This window comes from Pongo abelii, chromosome 4 (assembly GCF_028885655.2).
Source record: "Pongo abelii isolate AG06213 chromosome 4, NHGRI_mPonAbe1-v2.0_pri, whole genome shotgun sequence".
NCBI classification, from domain to species: domain Eukaryota; kingdom Metazoa; phylum Chordata; class Mammalia; order Primates; family Hominidae; genus Pongo; species Pongo abelii.
This window is the reverse complement of record NC_071989.2, coordinates 44,920,071-44,933,565: the sequence shown is the minus strand read 5'-3', so window position 1 is coordinate 44,933,565 and position 13,495 is coordinate 44,920,071. Positions and strand designations below refer to the sequence as shown.

At 38.9% G+C, this 13,495-nt stretch overlaps 1 protein-coding gene across 2 annotated transcripts in view; it reads left to right on the top strand.

The window, feature by feature from the left end:
- Nucleotides 1–961: 961 nt before the first annotated feature.
- FGF10 (fibroblast growth factor 10) overlaps nucleotides 962–13,495 on the top strand; it is a 95,220-nt gene continuing 82,686 nt past the window's right edge. The window contains exons 1-2 of one of the 2 annotated variants that reach the window (XM_009240694.4): nucleotides 962–1,479; nucleotides 1,571–2,266. In XM_009240694.4, coding sequence (XP_009238969.1) covers nucleotides 1,945–2,266 — 322 coding nt within the window. In that variant the 5' untranslated portion in view covers nucleotides 962–1,479; nucleotides 1,571–1,944. Of the gene's footprint in view, nucleotides 2,267–13,495 lie in introns of both variants that reach the window. The other variant, XM_063724099.1, reaches the window with a different exon arrangement.

The following is a 13,495-nucleotide window of genomic DNA, read 5'->3' as shown; positions in this document are numbered from 1 at the left end:
GGATTATCACAGTATTTCCTTTTTTGTGCCTCTTAACTCTTGGCAAAGGCTTCTTAGCCTTGGACTTAGTTCTGTCAATACCTGGGCTGTGAGCTAGTTTCTGAGAGCAAGGGAGGAGTTGGGGTGGCTTGAAAGAGTGTGAAAAGAAGAGGAAGACTAGTAGTGCAGTGATATTGTAAAACAGAGCCCTTTAAACATTAAATGTGAAGATAGAAAAAAAAAACCTCCCCTTTATGACAAAGTGCAAAGGAAATTGCATAAAAAAGAAAACAGACAGCAGGGTATTCAGCCAAATTATATGGTAAAATCTTTGCGATCGCCATAAAGTGCGTTTGCTTTGAAGTGCACGCATGATTCAGTGAAGGGCTCATGTTAGCAATTAGAAATCGGTTATTTGGGTCCCTGATTTCATTTGCGCCGAGAAAGGCAACTTTTAAGGGTGACGATAAATCTCCCTGAGCTTAAAAGGCAGAGAGGGCCAAAGTGTGAACTTTTTACTTCAGCAACGGAAGCGAGAAATCAGTGATTCATTAAAGAGGAGACCTCCTTGGAAGCTGGCAGCAGAGGAGGAAAGGACACTAATTATGTCTTCCTTTTCTGTGCTCGCTCCGACCAGTTTATAACCTGCTGTTCTGGACGGTTTAAAATCCTCAGCATCTTCTGCTTTCTCCCAGCCCTCTCCTCTTCTGGGAGTGAGAAGGGGGGAAAAGTCAGCCAAGCACCAGGCTCCAGGTGGCTCTCAAGTACTTCACTGCCAAAAGAAATGGGGGTGGGGGGAGGAGATCCTACGCTGGAAAGCAAGTGAGAAAGGGGCTCCCCAGAAGGGATTGGTTCAGGCTGGAAGACAGCAAAATTCGGAAAGCGGGAAGATACCGTCCGCGCCTTGGCCGGCGCTGCAAGCACAGGACGCTTTAGCAGCGAATTAGCCAGAGCTAGAGGCGCCGGCGGAGGCTGCGGCCGCAACAGCCGCGGAGAGGAAGGGACCTGGCAGCCCCCGAGCTCGGTGCAAAGGCATCGCGCTCTCTCCTCGCTCCCCTGCTCCCCCACCCCCTTCTCTGCCCCTTTCACCCTCCCTCTCCCTGGCGTTCCCAGCAGCCTAGGGTTTCAGATGTCCCACCGCCGGTTGACCCCCTCCCCCCTCTTCTCCACCCCTGCAAATGAGGTTTGACCAGCAGAGGCAGAGCCCACCTCTGGCTTAGAATCACTGACATTTAGACTCCAGGCTTCAACCTGTTTACAAGCGGACTTTCCAAAGGAAGGGGGTGGGGGATAGGGCTATACAAAACACCAGCCGCCGTCCCCCAAAACAAAAAGTGACTTTCGGCAGCCTTCAAATCGGCAGGCACCACTAAAAACAGAAAGGAAGAGAGGGAAGAAAACAACGGCGACTGGGCAGCTGCCTCCACTTCTGACAACTCCAAAGGGATATACTTGTAGAAGTGGCTCGCAGGCTGGGGCTCCGCAGAGAGAGACCAGAAGGTGCCAACCGCAGAGGGGCGCAGATATCTCCCCCTATTCCCCACCCCACCTCCCTTGGGTTTTGTTCACCGTGCTGTCATCTGTTTTTCAGACGTTTTTGGCATCTAACATGGTGAAGAAAGGAGTAAAGAAGAGAACAAAGTAACTCCTGGGGGAGCGAAGAGCGCTGGTGACCAACACCACCAACGCCACCACCAGCTCCTGCTGCTGCGGCCACCCACGTCCACCATTCACCAGGAGGCTCCAGAGGCGCAGGCAGCGGATCCGAGAAAGGAGCCAGGGGAGTCAGCCGGCTTTTCCGAGGAGTTATGGATGTTGGTGCATTCACTTCTGGCCAGATCCGCGCCCAGAGGGAGCTAACCAGCAGCCACCACCTCGAGCTCTCCCCTTGCCTTGCATCGGGTCTTACCCTTCCAGTATGTTCCTTCTGATGAGACAATTTCCAGTGCCGAGAGTTTCAGTACAATGTGGAAATGGATACTGACACATTGTGCCTCAGCCTTTCCCCACCTGCCCGGCTGCTGCTGCTGCTTTTTGTTGCTGTTCTTGGTGTCTTCCGTCCCTGTCACCTGCCAAGCCCTTGGTCAGGACATGGTGTCACCAGAGGCCACCAACTCTTCTTCCTCCTCCTTCTCCTCTCCTTCCAGCGCGGGAAGGCATGTGCGGAGCTACAATCACCTTCAAGGAGATGTCCGCTGGAGAAAGCTATTCTCTTTCACCAAGTACTTTCTCAAGATTGAGAAGAACGGGAAGGTCAGCGGGACCAAGAAGGAGAACTGCCCGTACAGTAAGTAACAAATGCGTGCTCCTCTCCTTCCAATTATCCACCCCCAGCCCACACGGGGGGGGGGGGGGGGGAATCTGTTCCAGATGTGGCCAGCTAAATATTTACGTCCCCAACCCCTGTAAAATGATTAAGTGGAATACTTTCACACTAATTCACCCCCCAACCCCCGTGTATACATTGTGCTGCCGCATCCCCTCCCCTAAGCGCGCTCCCTTCACATCCCCCACCCCTTGCCGCCCTACCCACCCCTTCCTTCCAGCCTGTCACCGGCCGGACCACGCAAGGCGCTCAAGAGAGTTGTTGCAGTGCAAAGATGCCCCTTTCTCTCTCCACCGCCCTTCCCACCTCATCCAAAGAGCTCTTTTTCCTTCCTTCTGGAAATGGCTCAAGTAAACACATTTTGTTTCTTTTCCCTGGCAATCTTGTTAAGAGTTTTGGGACAGGCTCCTCAAGCTGAAAATAATTATCCGCTGTCAATTATAGGGGCTTTGTGGGAACTCTATTTAAGAAAGTAAAGTCAATTCCACTCTCTCCCCACCCCCATCCCTTTACCCCACTACCTCTAGATATGAGCGAAAAGCATTTTTCTGGTTTTGATTTTTGTTTTGTTTTGTTTTGGGTCCCTTATGTTAGTTTGAGTGATTGCAGTCCATGAAGTTAGCTTTTCAGGCACCACCGCTGCTATTTGTCTTCTGCCTGCCTTCCCTCTTGGTAACATGATGCTCATGTCTGCATTGTCAATAGCGTATGCACTGCTTTGTGGTGTCCTGTTGTACTGTTCCTTCTGAAACCTCTCATATTGCAGAGCCATACTACTACAGCATTGTAAACATCTGGGACTGGATTCACACAGACCTCACACAAATTTCATTGTCATTCTTTTATTTTCAAAGTAAAAGTCATAAGTCTGTTTCCATGGCTATAGTTTATCCCACAGTGTGACGTTTTTTCCTCAGCGTAAATTATGCCTGGGATCCCTACATTTTGGTCTTGCCTTTTCCCTCTCTCTTTCCTTCTTTCTCTCTTTCCCTTATTTCTTTCTTGCAGGGGTGTGGGCTGGTTGGGGGAAGAGAACTAGAAGAAGAGGGGTGGATATTGTGTCTCTTCTTGAATCAACTCAGCAAACCCAGATTACTCTGTTGACTTCCTTTCTCAGTTACTTTCAAGTGGTGAGACTTGTTCATCGCCTATTGATTGTTATGTGAAAGGAACCCAAGGCTCTGTAATGGCACACTGAAGACAGTAGACAATGATGTTTAAACATCTTTAGTGACCATTTGGCATTATCTGAATGGTAAATTCCAAGTCACCTTTAAAGGGGACATTTTTGTGTTAGTTGTTCAGGAATTCTAAGCATAGATTGTCAGCTAACTTAAATACATCAGTCAAACATTTCAAGATTCCTTGGTTTAGAAAGTACCAGGTACTAATGGGAATGACAGTTGACCAGAATTTAGCATTTTATTTTTGAATACAAATTTACAAGAATTAAGAATTTAGTTTTCTTCTGTGGGGATGCACACCCATTCAACATTAACTTCTGTTCCTCCTCAGCCACTGGTTCTATTTACTAAAATTCACAATATAAGTAATAAAAATATGTGTAGAGGTGCTTTTAAAGTGTTTCATTTTATGTTTCATACTAAAGATATTAAGTACTACATTATCTGATTCAAAGAAAGTAGCTGAAATAATGTCATAATGATGACAATTACTTTTGCTTAAAAGTCATTTGTTACCTGAATTCATTAGATCCTATGTATATAACCTTTAAGGTTTTTCGATTAAAAATTTAAAAACTTTATTTACTTCTAAAACAAAATAGTTGTGGTGTCATTCAGTTAGGAGGATGGGGAAGAAGCTATCCAAACATTGGGCTGGATGGAGTGAGCTGGGAATTAACAAAAAAAAAAAAAAAAAAAAAAAAAAATCCGATGGACTGATTTCTTATTTTTCATGGAGAAAACTCAAAAGAATATGATAAAGTTTCAAAGTGTTATCCTTGAGCAAACTTTTTTCTTTTTAAAAAATGTTTGTGCTATGCTTTAAATGTCTTTATGATATGACTTAAGGTCAAATCTGCTCTGTTTTAGTTTACACAACTTAAATTGCTATTTTCTAGAATAATAATCACGTGTGATTAGCTGCAGAGTAAAATGATTTCCACAGTACACACTGAATTTCATCTTTACAATAAGAACTATCTGCAAAGAAGAAAAGTATACAATATATATTGTATAAAAGGGGTGTAGAAAAGTTCCATCCTAACTGTCCAAAATATACTAATATTTTATTTTCTCTGTGATAACATATATTACTTGTTATAATGACAAGCTAAATATCTTATATGGTAATGCAATCTTAATCAATGGTTAACAGTGAAAGGGGAGGGGTTCACTCTGCTAAATATTGTCAAACCATAAATAATTTAGGCTTTCCAAGAACATCTGTGTCAAAACATACATAGCAAGTGAAAATTAGAGATTGAAAAAGGCTTAATTTCACATATGGCCAGGTAATCTAAATGCTGCTACAATTTCCAGCTGGAGTGATTCAGCTGAACTACATGGTATCATTAAGATATTGTCTAAATGTTGCATAATAACATGTGAACAAACTTTTACCATGCCTACAGGGTAGCCAGCCAGCCGTCCACCAAATGGTAGCTTGTTAAATACTAGGATCTCTAACCTCTGAAGAGTGTCAGTTCCTTTTCCAAAAACGACATTTCAGTAACATTTTCCTAAACAAGTTATTAATTATTCTCAATACACAAAGCTGTTCTTTTGAGGTTTGCTTATTTGAAGATTAATTTTCTTTGTTACTTTTGACCATAGTATTATTGCTGCTAAAATACAATAACAGCTTATCTAAGAGGTTATATGTTTTTGATGTCCTGGGTAATTAAACAACTGTTTTACTGGCTTTTTGCCAACAGAATGCTAACAAAAGGGAAGTAAGACAATCATCCATAAGTATTGCAAAATCATTTTTAACTTCTACTTTCAAAGCTAGTTTCCAGAAATTCGATGGTTCTAAAAAGACCACATGTGCTAACAAACTCCTCTCTATACGGGTGATTATTATAATTTCTGAGGGTGGGGGGCTATACTTTTTGTTTGCTTCTTTGCCATGATATGAGAGTATAATAAAGAGAGCAGAGATGAATTATGTTTCTCCTGCTGGAAGTCTGAGAAAACTTGAATAATTTAGAATAGCTGTGGTGTATCTGTCACTAGATATGTGCAGGCTCATTTAGGTTTTGTTTTATCATTCTTTACATCTAGAGCTTTGCCCTTGAAACCTTACCACTCGGCTTTAGTTCTGACCTCTTAGAAAGGCTGGATACAGCTGTTAGGTATCCTTGCAACTGGGACCAGTTGACTTATTTCTGGATGTGAGTAAAACAGCTGTGAGCTTCTCCCATGGTTGTCATTTGTAGAAAAGAGGGATCTAGTGAAAGGAAAATGTACCCTAAACTTGAGACAATTAAGAATAGATATTCCAAAAAGGGAAAGTCACAAAAAAGGCTCCTGGGCCTTTCTGGGAAAGAAGTATGGGAGGCAATACAGAAATCAATATGTAAAGAGTGTGTAGTATATGCTTTATCTCTTTAAATACACACTTCATTTAATAATCATAATAGTCCTATAACTATCAACATTTTTCAAATTTGAAAACTCATGCTGAAAAAAGTAAATTGTCCAAGGTCATTCAACTAGATGTGGGCAGAACCAGGATTCAAGCCCCAGCCTATTGGTTGTATCTCTCCTTTCTTATTGTACCTTTCTGCTACTTCCAACATTAATATCAATTTATTAGAATTTGACACCTCAAATCTCTAAAAAGCAAATTATCCAAATCCTTACTTGCTTCTTGCTGTGAACACCAGCAGTTCTTTAGAATTAAATTGGAACAGAAATAAAATGACAATTGCAGAAAAACAAATACATTAAACGTGTCATTGCAGGTGGCCACATGATATCAGACAAGGTTAGTGTATTCTCTAGGTGAACTCTCTCTTTTGATATTTGGGAATATAATTGCTTATGGATGCACACAAAATACACATACATCAATCTCACTCATGTTAACAGAGGTCATTAGGAATACATGACTATTCAAGAAAAATCCATGAATGTCATTTTATATAGTAATTGTTTACAGCTGAGGGCCAAATGTTTAATTGTTCCCATGTGTAATAAAATAATTTGATTGTAAATACCTGTGATAAATTGGACTGTTGCAGAAACTTCTGATATATGACTCTAAAAAGGGCGACATCTTAGAGACTTAAGCCATACATATTAAGAAAATTTTAAAATAAACCTGCAAATCAAAAAGACACTTTACCATATAAAATGACAGATTATTATCTGGGATTATTCCTTTTTAACCAGGACTAGAGCTTATTGTAGGAAGCTAAATGAAGTGAGAAAAAAATAATTGTTGAGGAAAATAGGAACTCAAAAGTTATCTCCTAATAACGACACAAAAGTTTTCTGTGAAGAAAAACAATTTATGGCTTCCACTGGTATCTTATTTCAGTTGTGGTTGTTTCTAGAATTTGGTTGCATAATTTATAACCGGCAGCATTTAATCATGAGCATTGAGGATTTATGAAGGTGGAAGGCACTGTATTTAATGTTTACATGACATTGTCCTGTTACCTTTACTGCATTCCTATCATATGGACCCTCCACTTTGATGGCTTTACCATAAATCTATTAAAAATGCACAATTCAAGAGAGTTTCCTCTTCATAAACCTGATTTATAACCACCTACGAGGAGAAAACTAAGGAAACAGTTGTCAGGAATCAGATGCCCGTATTGGAGCATGAGAATTCAGAGACACCAAATTCTAGGTCTTGGATATTTCAGTAACCTATTACCTAAAGGTGTGAATGACTCTTTAAAAGCAGGTGTTTTCAAAATGATGTTTAGGCACAGAATTTTAACAAAAGAAAAAGAAGTAGAAGAAGCGTGTCTTATAGGATCAAATAAACTCCATTGTCTTCATAGTTTCTTCTACATTTATACTATCCAGTTTAGAGTGAAAAGCTTTATTCCAGTGCATTTCTTTAGAATTTAAAGAACTTATAGTAGAACATGAATGAACACTTTAAATTTCTATACAATTACTTTAATGTTCAGAAGCAAACCCCATTTATTATCCAAATGTCTAACTTTCCACAAGCCAAAATGTTGAAAAAAAGTTGACAGCTCATTTGAAATGGAACTAATGTTCCTCCCATTTATGAGCTGCCTGTGAATAACTACATCTTTCCTAAGCCTTAATGTCTATATGCTTATCTGACATTGTAGTGCAAATGATATTTCTTTATTATGCTTCAGAAAGAAGAGTAATATATGTGTGTTAGTTCAAAGTGATTTTAATCTATCTTAACATTAATTCTGTGAACTTTGCAATGAAGAGTAATTCGGATGACATTTTTAGTATTACTGTTCCAACATCTGTCAACATTTATAGTTGATGTTTGCTTAATATAAGTAAAATATTAGAATTTTCCTTCCAGAAATTATAAATCTATTTTATTTTACAGTAAGATGGAATATACAATTCATGTTTATGTAATTTTAATACAGTTTTATCACAATATAGACAAGTAATCAACTTCATTTTGTCTCAAGTCATTTATGCAGATGTATTTAAATCTTTCATGGTATATTGCAATGATCTAAGATAATTTACATTTGACATTTGACCAAGGGTGTTTATTACTTTGTTTCACAGATTTAAAACATAATTTTGTAATCGGCACTCTTTCTTCTCAGTGCATGTTACCTTTATCTGTGCCAGTCAGTCAGTACAACAAAGAATAGCTTAGAAATGCACTTTTAAAATTAGCGAAAGGAAATATACCTGCATCTTGGAAAGCCACTAGTGACACTCTGATACTGAATTAATGAATACAAAATTTTGATGTTTTACAGAATCAGTTTAAAACCCAGTACTTAATTTGTATAGATTTTACACAAATAGAAAGTTTCAAGATATCTAAAAGGGAGCCAGGTCACCCACAAAATAATGACCTTAAAGGCTCCCTTGCTTTTAAATCAGATCAATTGTGTTCTTTCTTTGAACACTGTGTTCTAATTGGCACAATAAATCAAAGAAGACACTCAGAGTAGATTCCCATGTAAGGTGGACAACTGGACAGTGACTTTTTACTGCTGCTAACACGTGCATCCAATTACTATCTGATAGATTCATAGTGCTGGCAGTAAAGCATTGCCTTATTTTATAGTTCACCTAATAATTCTTCAACCTAAACCTGTCCACCTTTACCTATACCCATTCTGTCAGTATGTGCATTATTAATGAATCATTTTCAAAGTTTTGGCATGCTTCCTGCAAAGAATGATGTCATTGAGCTCTTAATGAATCATCTAACCCTAATAGAAGGCAAAGTATTGATTAACTTGATATACCCCAAATTTCAAAGAATTGTCAACTAAACCTAATAATTGCACCACAACTAGAACCTAATTCTGAATAGGGTGGGTTAAATTCCATCTAATTCTGAATAGTGTCGGATTGCTGCAAGATTTAGAACTTTTTTAAAAAGGTATTTTTAATGTTTTTCTATAATTATTATTACTTTTCTTCAGGGACCTTGTGTTAACATGCTTTACTGATAAACAGACATGTTATTTCATCCTTAACCTTTTTTGCTCCTGTGTTGAGGACAACTTGACATATTCATAGAGACTTTACAATTCAAGGCTCATTGACTTCATTCTAATAGCTTTGTTTTGAGTCAGTCTGTGACAACCCTGCTTCTGAGGCATTGTAAATCCCTAATAGTTTATCGTCCCTTCCTCGTTCCATTATTTTCACCTTCTTGGTTTTGTGTTTGTTTTTTTATTACTTTTCTCTGGTTTCTGAACTGGCTACATACCTTTAAGCCCAGGGAAAGTCATTCATTAATATTACTTGGCATCCAAGGTGACATTCAGGGCCAGAGGCCTAGACATTTTCAGATGCATAGCATCTAAAACTGATAGTTTTGTTTTTATTTTGCATAAAAATCTTCAGTGGTGTAAATTCAATGTACTCCATCAGGACCGTCTTCTCATTTCGATTCTGCAGTGAATTCCTTCTTATCCCAGCATTCCAGGTCAATTTCTTTTAAGCCCTGCTGTAAGTGAAGTGGACAAACCACATATAAGCCCTCTTCAGAGTGCTGATTATCCCATTACTAGATCATCATTCTGCATTTTTCCTCCAAGTTAAATTTTTGCTCCCAATAACTCTTCCTGCTTTTCCTATTTTCCTTTAAATTATTTGCGTACATAACACTTACTAGCTACTTTGCCATTTTTCTTACATTTTTACCTTTGTCTGGACTACCATGAAAGAAAGAAAGTGAAGATGACTTTGAAGACAGGGTCTCACTCATGATCACAGCCTACTGCAGCCTCAACCTGCTGGGCTCAGGCGATCCTCCCAAGCAGTTGGAATTGCAGGCATCACCACCCTGCCTGGATAATTTGCTGATTTTTGTTTGTTTGTTTGTTTGTTTTGTAGAGACACGGTCTTCCTATGTTGCCCAGGCTTGTCTCAAATTCCTGGGCTCAAGCCATCCTCCAGCCTCGGCCACCCAAAGGGCTGGGATTACAGGTGTGAGCCACCATACCCAGCCTGAACACTTATATTTTTCTACTTTAGTTTTCATTTATTTTAAAAAAGATGAATGATGATTTGGACGTCTTTGATATTCCCAACTTCCAAAATGACACTTAGATTATCAAGCTTCTCTGTGTACCCCTGTCAAATATACGTGGCTTTTAAAAATAAAACCTAGGTTCTCAATAAAACTTTTTAAATCACGAAACAATGTAAAATAGGTATATGTATGTCAGGTGAAACAAATATACAAATACATATGCCTTTACTAGGAATTTTTGAAACACCAACAGGATTTAGAATCTGAATTAATTCCATAAGTGTTTTCATATACTTCTTCTAAGAATTTTTTGACACTGGTTGATGAATTAGATTTAAGTTTATCATATGCAGAATCTGACTATTGACATAAGTTAAATTTATCTGTTTTAATAATAATAAAAGTCAAGCTTGTTTTTACAATTGTTTTCAAATTTTAAGTAACTTTAATTTACTGATAGAATTATTAAAAGAAGAATTAATATTCTGTAACATGGGGTAAATGGTAACATATGACACTGATTTACATACTATTGATAGTCTAAAGTAAGATACCTTTATAATGGTGTTCATAGCAGTAATTACCAGATTTTGGGTGTCATTTTTTGGGAATATCTCTGCAGAAGGATATGATTCCACAAGTATGAAAGAAAAGTGCTAGTGATGTTAATCACATTATAGTATAAAAACCTGATGAACAAAAATAGTGTTTTAGAGCTCAAATATGCTGACATCCAGGAAGCAAGAGAGACAGTAAAGATCACATAATGAAACTTTTTAGAAGCCAGAGGGAAAAGTTGAAGAAGAGAAGAGGCCCTAGAGTGTTTAGACACATACTGTGAAAGGAGGAGGAGATGCTTTGCTGGAGTGATGAAGACAAGGGTTTTGAACTCTCAGGAAAGAGATCAAGCTAATGAGTAGCACTGCAAAAGGGCTGACATGACAAGAAAGGTGTGAGGGAAATATAACCCAAGCCCTGGCATTCAACTGGATGTTTAATTAACTGAAATGAGAACCTATGATCTAAGAGAAGTCCCACAGAAGTCATCGCAGCCAGGCTATCAAAGTAAGGAAAGCTAAGTTCCAGTTCCTGCTAAAGAAGAGGTATGATAGAGTGATTAAAAGTATGGGCTTTGATTCAAAGGAATAAAAAGCATAGTCCTGGAGTGAAAGCGGGCTTTGAAGCCACAGACCTGTAGGCAAACTGTGAGGTAAGAGTTGATAACTTTGGGCAAGTTGTCATCAGTAAAACAAGGATATTAACAATACCTACCTTTTCACTATACGGTAAAGATGAAATGAGATTGTATATTCATTCATTGATTCATTCATCTGAAATTTGAGTGCTTGCTTTGTGTCAGATAGTGTGTGAGACACGAATAAATGCATTGTTGAAAAAAGTTGGTCTTTCTGCTCTCATAGAGCTTACACTCTCCACAGATAATGTCAAAAAACAAGTTAACCAAGAGGTGATATGATGAAAAATTGAAGTGAGTGTTATCAATGACATAAGTACAGTGTTTTAATAGAAAACAACTGGGAACTACTCCAAAGAGCACTGCTAGAGAGCCTTCTGAAGAGGTGAGAAGGGAACTACTCCAAAGAGCACTGCTAGAGAAGCCTTTTGAAGAGGTGAGAAGGGAACTGCAAAGGGAGAGTTTGGTGCCTCATTCAAGAAGTACAGAGAAGGCACATTGAGGCTGGATGTGGCAGAAGTTTGAAATCTGAATTGACACACATACAGCTTAATGGTGCCTGTCACATCATAAGCCTTAATCAAAAGGATACTATATAAAGAAAAAGTAAATACGATGCTTCCTCTTATTTCAGGGGGAAACATCAGGAAAGCAACAATTATATTATTCGGTGAAGTGGAAATTAACAATGTCGGAATTGAGGAAAGAGGCAGGAAGGAGAAATATACTTGGCTTTTGTTTAAAAAGGGAAATATTGGCCAGGCGCTGTGGCTGACCCTGTAATCCCAGCACTTCTGGAGGCCGAGGCGGGCGGATCATGAGGTCAGGAGATCAAGACCATCCTGGCTAACACAGTGAAACCCCGTCTCTACTAAAAATACAAAAAATTAGCCAGGCGTGGTGGTGGGCGCCTGTGGTCCCAGCTACTGGGGAGGCTGAGGCAGGAGAATGGTGTGAACCCGGGAGGCAGAGCTTGCAGTGAGCCGAGATCGCGCCACTGCACTCCAGCCTGGGTGACAGAGCGAGACTCTGTCTCAAAATAGAACTACCTGAAATTTGATTTGGAATTGTAATATTCATAATGTTCTGAAGTTTTGGGGAAAAAGTAGAGGCCTGGTTCTTTAAGAAATTGGTAGAAGAAACAGATTGAGCACTTCTAATCCAAAAATCTCAAATCCTAAATGCTCCAAAGTCCAAAACTTTTTGAGTGCCAACATGATGCCAAAAGTAGAAAATTCCAAACCTGTCCTCATATAACAGATCACAGTCCAAACACAGGGGCACAGTTTACTCAGCATCCCCAAGGGGAAAAAAGACCCTCCCATCCCCCTTCAGCTGCTGTTACTTAACAGCTGATACAGGTATTCTGGTGATGCTACTGTGCTGCCTAGTTACCCCCAACACATGATTTTTTCACTGTAATAGTGGTATGTCATGTTGTTTACTCTTAAGTACTTATGTATGAATAAGTGTAAGAAAATGATTGCTTATCAGTAGCATTTAAATTCAGAGTCAGGAATGATGGTGATGCCAAACAACCACAGATTACCTACATCAGTGGCTAAGATAGTGACACCTTTGCTTTCTGATGGTTCAATGTGTATGGACTTTGTTTCATGCACAAAATTATTTAAAATATTTTTAAAAATTACTTCCAGGCCATGTGTATATAAACCACAAATTAGTTTTGTGTTTAGACTTGGGTCCCATCCCCAAGATATCGCATTATGTATAAGCAAATATTTCAAAAACTGAAAAAATCCAAAATCTGAAACCTTTCTGGTCCCAAACATTTCAGATAAAGGATACTCAACCTGTATTTGAAAACGAAGGTAACTTGAGGAGAGAACAAGGTGCTTAAAATAAAGAATAGAAGATGAATATTTGCAAGGACACAAGCTGTAAAAGGTTAAAAGAAAGAAAAACAGAATAGCAAAATAGGTAACCATGGAGATTTGATGATTATAGAATAGAAGGCAACAAAGAAAAGTAATTCTTAATTTTTAAATATTTCAGAATAAGTCTTATATTTCAACTTACAGTTTCGAGCCAGCATTATCACAGATACTTAGTTCTTATTAAACTTGGTAGTTGTTTTTTGTTTCTCATCCTATTACTGTGACCTTTTTGGCTCATACCCTTAAAGCATTTGCAGTCTAGAAGTAGAAAGAGGAGATCGTCACAGGGAGTTGGAAGAGCATATAAGGCAGTTTCTACTGAATGCCAAGAAGCAGGGCAGAATTTAAGTAAACAGCAGTCTCTAACTGAGGGAGAGATGCATGACATCAGGGGGTCACACTGAGGATAAGGGACTCCAGCTAGACAGAGGTAAAACAAGAGAA